A 15,330-nucleotide genomic window follows, 5' to 3' on the forward strand; every position below is an offset into this window, starting at 1 on the left:
ATCATACACACACACACACACACACACACACACACACACACACACACACACACACACACACACACACACACACACACACACACACACATATATATATATATATATATATATATAATAATATATATAAATTCAGTAGAGAAAGTGCATTACAAAACAAAACAAAAAATCTCAAAATTAAAATGATAAATCAAATAATAAACAGACCCCCCCCCCTTCTCTCATATATATATATACAATCATACATACATTCACACATATATATATGTGTGAATGTATGTATGATTGTATATTCTCTCATTTAATATTCCAGACAATCCATTTCATTGGCATGCTGATGAAATAAAACAGTTGTATCGGGGAAAGCAGTGGTAGTGCTCTGCCATCTAAAGGACATATTTATATATATTTTTAAATCCTCATGCAAACTACTACCTTTCAACACTGTGAAAAGCAATGCTGTCTATGTGCACTCTGAGCAATATTTAATATACTTTTCTTGATATTATTTTTCTCAACTTTTTAAGCGTTTCTGTTGGTTTTTATTATAATAAAATATCCTTCTGTAAATTATATTCACTAACTTCCTTTACTATGACTGTACAGTGAATACCATGGTAGGATGTTTCTGATCCCATGATTTAAAGATGACACAAGATAACTCATCAGTATCATAAACAGTACAGCTTTATTTCAGAACAAAGGAATCGGTGTGTAAGGACGGTTTATAAAACTGGAGAAAATCTAGGACTGGACTTTTTGCAGTACCTGTAAAAAATAAAAAAAAAAAAAAAAAACATCAGAAAATATTTTGACAGCGTATAAAGAAAATACAAGGCACAAAATCTGATCCTGTCAATGCGATCTCACCAGCTGTACCAGTATCCTATGACAATGACCGAGCCAACAGCACTTATGGATCCAAAAGTTACAAGAGCAGACATCTTCATGATGTAGGATGTCCCTAATGTGAGAAAATAAATGGTTTATATTGAGCCACATTGGGTTATTTTTGACATAAAATTTGCATGTGGCACAAACTATATCACAAAGAGATTTATGATCCTTACCTCTGGCCTTAGCCCAGACTACACAACACTGTGTTCTAGACTAAAACAAAACGATAACACAGAGAGAAATTAGAGAAAATTCAAAGAATTTTGTAATGCACTAACTTTACAGGTTCTCTTAAGATGTCCTCCCACCTTTCCCCATTGACATAGAGTGCGGAGGATAATATGATAGTCTTTTCCATTTTCCAGAGGTGCGTTGAAGTAGTCTCCATACAGCTGTTGATCCCCTACAGTGAAGTTCAGTTCTGCACCCAGACCGCTGAGCTGTATCTGGGCCGTAACGTACCCTTGGTCACATATCTGCTGCGAGGAGAACCGCGGACTTACAGACGAGCTGCAGTCAAACAGCATCACGCCCTCGACTGGTAACACAAACACCTGGTACATACTGAAAACACATTCACAGAAACTGAATGTTGAATTAATTAGTATATGCAGTGGGATTTTATACAGTATGCATTTTTTGGAACACTTTTTAATAAGGATTTATTTGTTAACATTAGTTGACACGGACTAACAATAAAGAAAAAAGTGAATTCTTAAGTATTTATTAAAGCTGCAGCACGTGGGTTTTACTGTCAGTCACCGTACCGATGTGGATACTGTACTTCAGAAAAAAAAAAAGAATTTTCACCGTAAAATGTCATCTGAACAAGTAACATGCCTGCCACTTTTTTAATACTAACTGAGGAAAATAAGCATTATAAATCGCTTAGCTCATATCACACCAAACTGTGCCAATTATTATTATTAGTTAAACTTTGTTGTCAAATTTTTCATGTTAACAACATCAGCATTGCATGACTACATGTATTTAGTGTGTATTAATTAGTAAATTAATTACCAACTTTATCAACACATTATTACAAGCTTACCATTGTGAATCGGGCTAAGGTAAGAAGATAGTTTTGAACACTGGCTGGTTATGTACTTGCTCAAAAATATATTTTGCATCATTTTTAACCAAAAAAAAGTTACGTACTGCAGTTTTAATCTTAGTTAAATGTTAATTTGAACATTTTCTAATGCATTAAGCAAAAGGTGTATCTGTTAATATATTATTTGATTGACCTGAGCTACAATAACATTGAACAGTTGTATTTTTATGAATTAATGTTAACAAAGATGGCTAAATATGGTAACTAATGTATTGCTCAAAGTTAGTAAATGTTAGTCAATTGTCACACCCGGCTTTGCCATGCTGGGGGTGCTTATTCCACTATAGATAGAATGTGTGGGTTGTGTTTCTTCCCCCAGGCTATAGGGGGAGCTGTCCGTTTTCGGTCCATCTGATTGTAGGGGATGAAAAGGATCTCCAGCCAGTTGCTCACTGCTCAAGGCTGCTGCTCTGAGCTGGGCGTCTCTGCTTTTGCTCCTGCTTTTTTGTTGTTTTCTTTTGTATTGCACCTGTTTGATACTTTACTGATTGGCACTACATTTTTGATTAGTTTATCTTTGTTTCTCTTTTACTGATTAACAGTAATTGATTTCAAATCATAAATTCATTATCTTTATCCGTGTTGAAATAAATTATTTTGGATTTAACTTTACTAACGGTGTGGTCTCCCCTATGTCATTGCTACTGTGATCTAAGTGGTCATGACACAATGCATGAACTAATTTTAACTATAACTGGACCTTATTGTAAAGTGTTTCCCATTTTTAAAATATTTGTTCTTTTCCAGGTCACTAATTAAATCAACTAATTTCTGACTTTGATCATCAGACCTTCTTTGTACAAATGATTTAAACATCTCAAATAATGCGGGAGAACATGATCATCAGATTTTGTTCACATCAGCTTAAGTGTCATATAAAACACATTTTTCAGTGCACATTTTCAAAAAGTCTTATGCTTGTACTATAATTTGTAATTAAAACCTGTATTTTAAATTAGAAAAAAAGTCAAAGCATTTTGAGTCTGGTCTCAGATGTTTGAATCCATTGCATATGCCCATATGGCATTAACTTCTTATTATTTTATTAGGCATTATTTGGCATTAACACTTTAAAAAAATGAAACTTATAAAAACTGTCCTTACCATATTGAGTCAAGTGTGTTGGCCGATCTCCGTAATTTGAGAGTGGGCGATGAACCCTCTACTTCACTGTATTTAATCTCTGGTGTGGGGGGCACTAACAAAGAACAAGAAGTACAGTGTACAAATCAAAATACAACAAGAATTTTTTTTGTTTTGGATGTCAGTAAGTACTCATGAATCCAACTATTTTAATGCAAGTGTTTGTGTCAGAAATTCAACATGGAAATTCAAATGTTGAAATTCAAATTCAACATTTCCCAAAAATGAAAAATCTGTCTTAATTTTCTCATCTTCAAGTTGTTCCAAACTTGTATGAGTTTCTTTCTTCTTTAAACACATTTGTTCCTGGTCTTATTGTCAACAATTCAACATTGCACTCCAAAACACTTAAAAGTAAAATTAGTTGGTTCAACTTAACTAAGCTTTTAGAGTTTACTTGTACTAAACAAATTGGGTTAGTCTGTCTATAAAATTCTCATGACATTTACTCATCAATTACTAAGTTGTAATTAATTAACATGTTATTTTAAGGTGACGTAGTTAGTAGTTACATGTTAATACATGTACTTACTATTAGGGATGGGCATTTTCCCAAAATATTGTATTCGAATATTTGGGCTCATAAAAATCGAATATTCGTTTATTTAAATTAGGTATTTTGAGAAAATAAGAGATGTTTCTTTTTTTTTCTCTAAACATGTCGTCACCATTTCTGAACAAGCTTATGATTAGGCAATGTACACAACACGCTTACGTTATATCTTAAGGTTTTTAAAACATTAAACAGTGTGTAAAAAAATGCCTAAAGAACAAAAGCATTATAAGCTCAAGGAGCACGAGCGCAGAGCGCGTCAGTTAGCGTGACGTACACACACACACACACACACACAGACGTCAATAGGCTATAGCCTACCGACCTGTGTGTGTGTGTGTGTGTGTTTGATATGGCTGATGTGTTTACTTTGTATTGTTTCACATTTTCATGTAGGGATAAACTATATTATTGGATTATGATATTATTCTCGGGTGAGAAAATGCGCCACTGACAGGCGTTGCGGAGACAAAGATAGCGGTTAAGTGAAGTTTGAGTGAAGAACTTTGTGTTTTCTGTTCATAAACCCTCAAAGAACTTTAAAGGAAGCATTTGTCTCGAGATCATTTTGCTATCATAAGTTATCTCACTCGCACTCGGGGTAACTTAGCTACAGATGAGCTTACCTGCACTCCTGAGCAGTGATCGCTCATTCCACTGGTGTTTGGATTTCATGTGATTCTCGTTTGTGGTGGTGATATCATTATAACTCAGTTTCAGTAATTGATTTCATCAAAAGTAACTCCATTTTGTGCATTTTCATCATAGTGCAAACAGCATTTTCAATTTTCATCGAAGTAACGTTAATTCCAAACATTGCGAGGCAGACGACGACATTGTGATCAAATACACTTAACTTATTAACCTGCTCCACAACGCCACCCAGTGGATTGAGATATAACTGCGAGATTTAGAGGGATTTCTCATGGATTCACTGTGTAGCCAGTTGCTTGTGACTTTTTATTTTATGTCATCCTACTTTTATTATTTTATTTTACCTTACCTTATTTGTGTTGAAATAAATATTTTTGTAAATGTTTTAACTTCATCACAACTTAATGTTACCCTTTCATTGTTATTTATGTATAATTTTCAATGGTTCCAGTCGGGAGTTCCTACCAATTGTGGTAGGTGGGGCCTTAATTAGTGGGGCACCTTAGGATGCGTCATCGCTTCCTCTTTAAGCGTTCGCGCTCAGTCTGACTGTGAATGCAGACGGGGAAGTGCGGCGTGAGACAGTAGGCCTTCCAGTGTGTGTGTTTTCTAATTTTGCTCCAACCTAGTTTTTCTTTAAAGTAAATAAATGTACATCCTTCATCTCATCCATGTTTGGCTGTCCTTCTGTCCTGAGGGTACCACTTGATATCTGCTACAACTGCATTTACTGCCAGCCAATTAACAAAATAAAATTCGAATAGTATTTTGAGTTTTCGAATGTTAATTACAGATCGACTATTCGAATATTCGTGCACACCCCTACTTACTATATTAGTAATAACAGTAAGTTATGTGTAATTTCAAGTAACTAATCCTAAACCAAACCCTAACCATAACTCTATAGTAAGTACATGTTGTTAAATAATATTACTCAGTACTTATTTGAGGAAGTACAATGTAACTACACCACCTTAAAATAAAGTGTAACCAAAAATTGTTACCTCAACAGTCTTTTGTCAAAATGCAATAACTTGCTCCACCATTGAAACAACTTCCCTTTTCGGTTGACATCACTTAGGTCGTACAAACTATTGATTTGTTTCAATAGCCATTTAGGCGTTTCTTCACTCATAGGTAAAGCAACTTAAAAACATTAACACAGTAATTTATTGTCTGTTTAATTTACTCTATGAGTCTTTGCAATAATGTAAAGTCAAGTCAGTTTTATTTTAATAGCGCTATATACAATAGTAAAAAAGAATGTCATCAAATATTAGACAGGCAAATAATGGCAATGGCAATTAACAATTTAAATGACGCAAAACAACTAATTTAATGTTTTTCACTGAATTTCCTATGAGTTTCGCTCAGAAAAATGTCACCTTACACAAGTAAAAATAAATTGCAAATGCCATTTGACCTTGACATTCGATGTTTGTGGGTCCTGGATGTTTGCACGAAAGCAGCTTTTATTTTGTACCTGGTATGCTAGTGTTGGCCGTCACTGTAGACGTGGCTTGTGTGGACTCGGCTGTAATGGTTATGGTGTAGTTTGTAGCAGGCAAGAGATTTAAACAGAATACGGGCACTGGAGCTGTGGAGCTGAACATATTTTTTCTCCTGTCACTGAACAGCTGATCAAAGTCTCGCAATCCAACGAATGTCACCTGTGTTGAGATCGTACATACAACCTCATTTCATGAAGAGACAACTTTGGGAATGCAACAGTGCAAAGATGTAGCTGATGAATACTCACTATGTATTTCTCCGTATATCCCTCGTTCTCTGCATTCCAGCGCAGACATCTTTCATTAATCACCACCAGATTGTTAATTGTCAGTTTCAGTTCTGGAAAACAGAGAATCAGGTGCAAATTAGACCAGATTTTATATCAACGCATGGGCGTCGCTAGGCCCTTTTAGGGGGGCTTCAGCCCCCTTAAACTTATGCCTCAGCCCCCCTAAACATTTTTTTATTAACCTTTAAAACATATGAAACTGGCGGGAGGCTTCGACTTCATCTCTACAATCCGCAGCGGCTCTGAGCAGAGCTCAGTGCACGTCAGAAGCAGAGGTATGTGTGTGTGTAGTGATGGGGAGTCGACTCCAAGAGACTCCAGTACAGGAGTCAACTCTCAGTGTCGACTCTGTTGTTGTGTCCGAAATCGCTCTATTTTACTGAATCTCTCATCTAAAGTGCATGGAAGTTGAGTGCACTATAAGCAAGGAGTGAGTGAAATGAAGCGAGCCACGAGATAATACACTGACATCGTGGACACCGCATCAGAGAGCTGTCGCAGAAACTTTGTCACACATTTATTTGAGACAACGGCCACTCTTTTGGCTATGTGACACTTTGCTGAACAATGACAGTGTGTGTTTACCTTTGCAATGCAGGGTGGCTTTCTGCCACTTCCCTGTGATGTCACATATTGAAATGTCACTTCCTGCGTGTCTGTAGTGTCCTTTAACACAGCGGTGGATCACTGCAGTGCTGTTGTCCCATGCTACCTCTGCTTGCGGCACCTCTGGTGCAGGGCCACAATGTGCTACAGAGAGAAAAACACAGAAATGGTTACGAATATTTGTTCAGATGTTGTTCTGAAATATGTTGATTCAAATATAGGACATTTGTGACAAAATAGATGTGAGTTTGTGCTCTTTTTCTCAGTAATTTGTCCTTGTGGATTAGTAGCCATTCTGTATTTGGCTGGCAGTCATATGTTATTTCTGACAGTCAGTTTAACTACAAAAAAAATATTGAACATGTCCACTATTATTATTACGCAAGGGGAAAATAGATCATTTAAAAGTTGGTATCACACTACAGACAATAAAAAAGTCAATTTCCACAACATTCTGCATTAAAAACAATTATGAGATATTTAACGGTTCTTGAGCTAAAATTAAACCATTATAAAACACAAAATGAGGAAACAGCTAAACAAATGAAATCGCAAGATAGAAAAGCATCAAACCATCCTTTTTGCAAACAGAAATATTAATTAATAAATTGTAAAATGATAAATATAAAACGTTTGACGTTTATAAGCAGCAACTGTAATTATAACTCTTACTTGAATAGAGGAAGAGTTCACTGTGATAAACTATGTGATTTTAATGTGTTCATTTCACTTTTTTTGGATAAGTTCCTAAAATATAGACCTTCTAATCGCTTCACACGTGACAAACAACCCCTGTTAAAAAAAAATACAGTATTTATGGTATTCGTGGTATTTACACTAACAATCAAGTTTAGGGTCAGTGAGATTTCTTCAATAATTTTTTGAAACAAGTCTCTTATGCTCACCAAGACTGCATGTATTTGATCAAAAAAGAAAAATAACAGTAATATTGTGAAATATTACAATTTAAAATAAATTCCTGTGATCAAAGCTGAATTTTCAGCATCATTACTCCAGTCTTCAGTGTCACATGATCCTTCAGAAATCATTCTAATATGAGGATTTACTGCTCAAAAAAAGCACTGCTTACTATTATTATCAGTTTAAAACAGTTAAGTTGCATTTTTGCCTTTTTGTTGAAACTGAGACATTATTTCCATGATTCTTTAATGAATAGAAAGTTCAAAAGAACTGCATTTATTGAAATTGAAAGCTTTTGTGACGTTAAATGTCTTTACTCTCGCTTTTGATTAATTTAATGCATCCTTGGGGAGTTTTAGGAATTAAAAAAATCATTGACCCCAAACCTTTAAGCGTAGTGTATGTCATTATAGGAATTCAGTTGTTTACCTGTACATGTTACAGACACTTTTTCCCATGTTCCATCTGATGTGCATGTTGACGTGTTTTTGTCACTCTCCTGTTTGAGTCCATTTTTACATGTGTACTGAACCACACTGCCTAGTACGGATGCTTTGTTCCACTTAATATCAGTTAGTGGGAATTCTGGGGGAGGCCCACAGTTTATCTCTGTTCATTAAGAACAGTGTAGAGTGTTAGAAATAAAGATCACTGCAAAAATGGTGCATATATCCTTATTTCCAATTGAAACTATGATGAACTAAAGCAGTTTAAATGTTTTTTTTTTCATTTGTGAAGTATAAAAATTGATGTGAAGGTGAGTAAATGATGACAGAACGTTGTCAGTACCTTCACATCTCATGTTAACTTTGCTCCACTTTGCATTTGGGTTACACAGTGACACATTTCCTTCACCCACGGTGCGATATCCAGCTTCACACACATAAAGGGCCACAGAGCCCAGACTGGAGCTGTTATTCCACAACACAACTGAGTGAGGTAGTGAGATGGGGACGCCACAGTCTACTTCTAAACAAACACACATACAGACACACTGTACATGTGCATACATTATCAGCTTATTAAAGAGGACAGCACGGAAACAACACATAGGTCATTCTCATGAAATGGTCTACCACAAATGTGCAGTGTGTGAAATTTTGTGGCATCTAGAGGTGAGGTTATGAATTGCAATAACCCACCACTTACCCCTCCCTTTCGAAGCACATAGAGAAGCTACAGGGGTTGACACAGGACAAAAATGTCGCCGTCGGAGAGAGCAGAGAGTGACTAGCGCTCTGTAGAGTAGTTTGTCCGTTTAGGGCTACTGTATAAACACGGCAGCACAAAATGGTGACATCACTGTAAGGGGACCCGTGGTGTAAGTAGGACAATTCTCAGTATGCTGGTGCTGAACAGAAAGTCTAGACAAATCATCTAATGCATTTTCTTGGAAAATGCACGAAGCATTTTACAAAATAAATAAAACTGAAAGCAGGCAAGGTTATTTTATTTCATGTAAAATTCAAATGTAAGGCTGTTAAATGCATATTAGTGGGGGAAAAAAACATTTATTTTTAAAATTTAAACAGAATTTTTGCATTTCTAATACACTTAATAATGTTACACATATTACCGGTATATAATCTACAGCTAAATTCAGTAATTATATCACTATCATATTATAATTACTAATATTAATAATAAAAATTGTCCTCAGTAGAGCTGCTTTTAGCTCAATCAGATTTGTTTCATGAACTCTGCAAAATCAACAACAACATCGTCGGCCACTCTCAACTGACTTGAACTGAACAACAACTGCTTATAGCCAAATTAATTGTTTCATAATTTGATAATTTTGCACTATTATTGAACTAAACTGAATCAACAATAAACTGACCTGAGCTAAATATTGACATGATTGTCTTTTGCTTTATTGTTAAACAGATTTTGCTTCATAACTAATGAACTTTCAACATAACACTTAATTAACTAATTTAAATCAACCTTGGACTAAATTGAGTTGACTGGCACTATTATCTTTTTAGAGCTGCTTTATTGTTTTTGTTTCATAACTGAAGAACAGAAATACTGCTCGTTTTCAGTTTATTACTGTGAAGCTGCTTTAATACAATCTATATAAAGTGCTTTATAAATAAATGTGACTTGATTTGACTTGACCGACATAAATTGCACCGTTTCCTGAGAATGACCCATTCACGAAATAAAGAGAAAACATGTTAACAAGAAATAAAAGTGCAGAAATATACCTTGACAAAGAAAATCAGGATGACTCCAGATTCCCTCTGAATCGCAAACTGACGTATCTCCTTCCCTAACATTATGAAATCCTTCAACGCACTTATAAGACACACTAGACCCAACTTTAGTGTCTCCTCTCCATATCATAACAGAGAGGGGAAGAGAAGGCGGTATACCACATCTCACCTCTGAGAAACAACAAAAACCTTGAAAAAATCTTCAGTTTACACAGTAAAAAAATTCATTTTTAAACCTAATTTTGAGTCAAAATAAATCATGCAAAGAATTACCTTCACACAACAGAGTTGGTTTTGTCCAATAACCGTTCTCAGCGCACACAGATATATTATGTCCTTGTTTAGGATAGTAACCGTGTTTGCAGTGATATGTTACAATGCTGTTAAATGTGACTCTGCCATTCCATATCTGTACAGTGAGGGGCAGTATAAGAGGATCCCCACACACAATCTCTGTTGAGAAGGAAATTACATGTCAATGGTTATGACAGAATCACTGCAGCATAAAGAGGATTAACTTTGCTTACACACTCAAAAAATAATGGCTCTTTATTGGCATTGAGGGTCCCATAAAGAACCTTTAACATCCATATAATCTTTCCATTGCACAAAAAGTTATTTTTCTCTTTAAAATAGGGTTCATACTATAATATATATATATATATATATATATATATATATATATATATATATATATATATATATATATATATATATATATATATATATATATATATATATATATTATAGTTTATATATATATATATATTATATTATATATATATATATATATAAAGTTGCATGGGGAACCGAAAACCATTCTTCTATTGCTGCAAAACACCCCTTTTTGGAACATTTATTTTTGAGTGTAAGAAAAATAGTCAGAAGTTGAGGTAAGTATGTGTTATTATTAAAAAATATATATGGAAAAATGTTGTTTAGATTTAAAGTTATCTGTGCTTTAAATGTCTTTTAATTTTCTTTAAACATAAAAAAAAAGAATCTCTGTACCTTCACAAGAATAGTCTGGGTTACTCCACTGACCGTCGGTTTTACACACGGACATATTTCCTGTATCCAAACTGTGATATCCAGTTAAACAGTTATACAGAGCCACAGAACCGATCTTACTGACACCGTTCCAGAATAACACTGAGTAAGGCAGGACCGGAGGAGAACCGCATTGTATCTCTAAACACACATAAACAATCTCTCAACAGATTCTTTCCTTGAGATACGCCGTCATATTTCTGTTGACATAATAAACAGAAGCAGATACCTTCACACTGGAAGTCAGGACGGCTCCATGTCCCATGAGCAGTACATACTGACACATTCTCACGTCCACTGTTATAAAACTGTGGGTCACACACATACAGCGCCAATGATCCCATTCGAGAGACGTTATTCCAAACCATTTTTGAATGAGGCACAAGCAGAGGTTCCCCACAGTCCACTTCTATATAGAAATTGATTATATTTGATATCAGGTGACAGTTCAATATGCAATTAATTTGTATAAGCCTGTGTGTTTAATCCCAACACTTTTTGTTTGTGTTGAATATCTTGTTGTAACAAAATGTGTGGAACAATTGCTGTAATTTTGTTTAGCAAATGTGTTGCAATTGCTGTGTCATATACCTAATTTATGTTACCTTCACAGATCAAACTTGGTCCATGCCACTTTCCATCCAGACCACAGATGGATGAGTTTTGTCCTGTCCTCCACTGAAATCCCTCCTTGCAGCCGTACTGTAGTTCACTGCTGTAGTGTGTGATACTGGGGGAGAGCTGTTCGGCGTGGATGACTGAAGGAGGAGACCCGCAGTCTATCACTATAGAAACCATACACACCAAAACAGATCCATTATAAATTAGATGTTTATCTGCTTACCCCCAGTGCATCAAACATGTAGGTGTCTTTGTTTCTTCAGTTGAACACAAATGAAGATTTTTAACTTCAACCGTTGCTGTGTGCCAGTCAGTTGATGGTGTGAATAGGTAACAATTCTATGAGAGCAAAACAAACAAACAAAAAAACATGCTTAGACAACTAAGAAACCGAACAGTATTTAAGTTTTTTTTTTTTACCTCATATCCCGAGGAGTCTCATCAAGTTTTCCCACCGCTGTAACTTCCGTCTGATAAGGTTAAACTGATGCGATCATAGATATACATTATTTAGATGCCTCATTCGACCGATCCGCACAGGCACTAATGAGGAATCTATATTTATATCTATGATCATGTCAGTTTGACCTTATCAGATGGAAGTTATAGACGATGGGAAACTTGATGACACTCGTCGGGATATGAGGTAAAAAAAAAAAACTTAAATACTGTTCGGTTTCTCACATTAAGAAATCAATGTGTCGTCAGGAGCAGCAGGGGTTTTGTGCACGTTGTCTAAGCATGTTTTTTTTTTCTCTCATAGAATTGTTACCTATTCACACCATTGGATGCACTGGGGGTAAGCAGATAAACATACATTTTTTGGGGGCATGAACTAACCCTTTAATATTAACATAAATATCCTCACCAGCCACTGTGTGTGTTTTCCAAAGTTACAAGCCACTCAGCATTTTCACTGGCCACAATTTTGACATTGATACCATGAGGAAAAACGTCCATAAATATTTTATAATATCAACTCATCATTTGTCAGCAGCAGGTATATTAGGCTGCTGTCACTTTAAGACCTGACACACAGATCCATTACACTGTTACACATGCGTTTTCTTTCTCAACAGTTTACGTTCACTTAAAACAGAACTTGCTGTGTTTACATGAATACTAGCCAAGACTGGCATTTCGACATTATTTTGTGTGTATTTTACTGTTTAAAGCTAAACTGTGTAACTTTTTTTTGTTTATTCTTAGCTAAAAACACAGTTCTTTCAAAAATATATGTGCTCATTAATGTATATTTACTTCTTTCAAGTAATAAAGTATTCTCGTAAGTTTATAATATGCCATTGAAAATACATACGGGTGAGGGGTTCGCCATGTTGCCCCTCTATCTTGAAAGTACATTAGCCAAAGAGGGACATACCCATAAATTCAAGCTTTGGCTTTTGTATTTTAACACTCGATGGCACCGTGTCGAATGTGAAGAGGGGGATTGCTTGAGACAGCCATAAGAAAAACCAAAATCCTTTTTGAAAGTCTTTTGCTGATGGAGGATCACTCTTATTCTCGAGGATATGTATTAAAAGCGAAAAAGAGAATTAAGATGGCAACGCAACAGGCAAAAAACAAGACAAAAGTGAATATTGGAGTGGCCTTTCCAAGATGGAAAGAGCTCATGAGGAGCAATGATTTTAAAAACGACGCCAATGGTGCCTGCTTTCTTCTCGACAGGTAATCGGCCTACATAGGAGTTAAAACGAAATCGGAATTGAGAGGAACAGAAACTAATATTCACTGGATGGTCATATACCTTTACACCGCTAGATGGGGGAAAATATCACACAGTGTAGCTTTAAGTGCAATAAGCAGTGAAAAACAACTCAATTTAATACTGAGAGGCGGGTTTATGTGTGGACACTTTGTGCGAGCACAAAATCTGCGGGAATGTGAAAAATTATGCGCTTTATTATGCGCAACCCCAAGCCGACCTTCAAGCCCTGTAACACCAAATATATTTATCTGGAGTGTGTGAGGAGAGGTGGGTTTGTGTGTCAACTCGCTGTCGGAGAGATGCTGACACAGCACAGCTGGCTCTATTCTGCGGAAAATGAGTGTTGGAAGTGTTTCAGATATTTTACAATAGATATATTGTAACAATACATATATTTACAATAGATATATTTTACAATTGTTTTTGAAAAATTTATATTTGTGACATTACTACATTGCACTTAGATCAGCAGGATTTTTTTTGACGGTCCACTTTAGACATTTTAAGACCGATAAGTAATTTTACTTATACCCAAAGTGCACGCACATAAAGCCACTTCTCACTATTCGTTTTTTTTTTTTTTTTGCTGCTTTTTGTGCCTAAACAATCAATACACATAAAATAATGTCAAAACGGCAGTCAGTACTTGCTCAGGTTATCTAAATGGTTACTAGGGCATTACTAGGTGGTGGCCAAGTAAAAAGTCTGATATTCCGGTCTCTAGATATGGTTCAGGTCTCTGCTCCAATGTAAATCTATGACATTTTTTTATCCAGTAAAAATCACAAGTCTTGTATAATTTAGAAAACTAAAAGAACACCTCTCCTTAATAAGCTATGCAATTAGAGGTATGTTCTGAGCAAGCACCACTATTAATATCTTTGGACAATTCTCACTATTAAGTTAACTAACTATTGACTTTTGCCTCAATAAACTCCTAAACACTGCTTATTAATAGTTAGTAACATGGTAAGGTAGTTAAGTTCAGGTACAGGGTAGGATTAAGGGATGTAGAATATGGTCATGCAGAATAAGGTATTAATATGTGCTTTATAATAACTACTAATCAGCCAATATCATAATATGCTTGCTAATAAGCAACTAGTTAATAGTGAGAATATTACTGCACTAAATAAAGTGTTCTTTTCATTCATTCATAAACCATTCAGGAGATTTCAGGTTCAAGATTTCAATGAGTGATGTGTTAATGTAAAGGACATTGGCCCCATTCTTACCCTTGCAGTAAGCTGCGTCTCGGTTTGGATTAAAGGGTTCAGATCCATCTTGGACTTTGTAACCCGTCTGACAGGAGCAGGTGAAATCTCCCTTTGTGTTTTGGCAGAGACCTCCTTCACCACAGACCCCCTGGACACTGCATTCGTCTATATCTATATACAAAAACAACATCGTGAAGTGAGAGAAGAAATGTGCTGCCTGAAATCACCAGAACAGAATCTATGATGACAGCATTTTAATGCCACTGTAATGTGTAGATCTATGTCTCTTTAGTTTTAGTTTGGTTCTGGTTTGCCTGAGTTAGATTTGCTTATTAGTTTCCATAGTTCACAATTTACACACCTGTCCAGTTTTACGTTGATTAGTGTATTTTAGGGGTTGAACGACTTCAGATTTTATGCGATTAAAGTTGAAGTGACGTCAGTTAGTCACATCATTAATGAACAAATAAGCCTTGAACTCAGGTTGCCTTGTGCATGGCATATGACGCTGCACTGAACACAAGGCTATTGCTGCTACATAACACCTTATTTCTATTAGTTCTTTTGCAGTTTATTAGGGCCCAAGCCCTGAAAGGGCGCAGAGCCCTATTGTTCTTCTAAGGATTATTAGGGCCCAAGCCCTGAAAGGGCGCAGAGCCCTATTGTTCTTCTAAGGATTATTAGGGCCCAAGCCCTGAAAGGGCGCAGAGCCCTATTGTTCTTCTAAGGATTATTAGGGCCCAAGCCCTGAAAGGGCGCAGAGCCCTATTGTTCTTCTAAGGATTATTATTATTAGGGCCCAAGCCCT

At 35.8% G+C, this 15,330-nt stretch overlaps 1 protein-coding gene across 3 annotated transcripts in view; it reads right to left on the reverse strand.

Annotated features, from left to right (window-relative positions):
• Positions 1-662: 662 nt before the first annotated feature.
• susd1 (sushi domain containing 1) overlaps positions 663-15,330 on the reverse strand; it is a 28,326-nt gene continuing 13,658 nt past the window's right edge. Inside the window, exons 5-20 of one of the 3 annotated variants that reach the window (XM_067439558.1) lie at positions 14,541-14,693; positions 11,561-11,713; positions 11,185-11,364; positions 10,917-11,096; positions 10,179-10,358; positions 9,897-10,076; positions 8,476-8,655; positions 8,116-8,295; positions 6,745-6,909; positions 6,118-6,209; positions 5,842-6,028; positions 3,113-3,206; positions 1,203-1,458; positions 1,068-1,107; positions 868-961; positions 663-765 (exon numbers count right to left, since the gene is read on the reverse strand). In XM_067439558.1, coding sequence (XP_067295659.1) covers positions 723-765; positions 868-961; positions 1,068-1,107; positions 1,203-1,458; positions 3,113-3,206; positions 5,842-6,028; positions 6,118-6,209; positions 6,745-6,909; positions 8,116-8,295; positions 8,476-8,655; positions 9,897-10,076; positions 10,179-10,358; positions 10,917-11,096; positions 11,185-11,364; positions 11,561-11,713; positions 14,541-14,693 — 2,357 coding nt within the window. In that variant the 3' untranslated portion in view covers positions 663-722. Of the gene's footprint in view, positions 766-867; positions 962-1,067; positions 1,108-1,202; positions 1,459-3,112; positions 3,207-5,841; positions 6,029-6,117; positions 6,210-6,744; positions 6,910-8,115; positions 8,296-8,475; positions 8,656-9,896; positions 10,077-10,178; positions 10,359-10,916; positions 11,097-11,184; positions 11,365-11,560; positions 11,741-14,540; positions 14,694-15,330 lie in introns of all 3 variants that reach the window. The other 2 variants (XM_067439557.1, XM_067439559.1) reach the window with 2 other exon arrangements.

The sequence above is a fragment of the Pseudorasbora parva genome, chromosome 3, assembly GCF_024679245.1.
Source record: "Pseudorasbora parva isolate DD20220531a chromosome 3, ASM2467924v1, whole genome shotgun sequence".
Taxonomy (NCBI): Eukaryota; Metazoa; Chordata; class Actinopteri; order Cypriniformes; family Gobionidae; genus Pseudorasbora; species Pseudorasbora parva.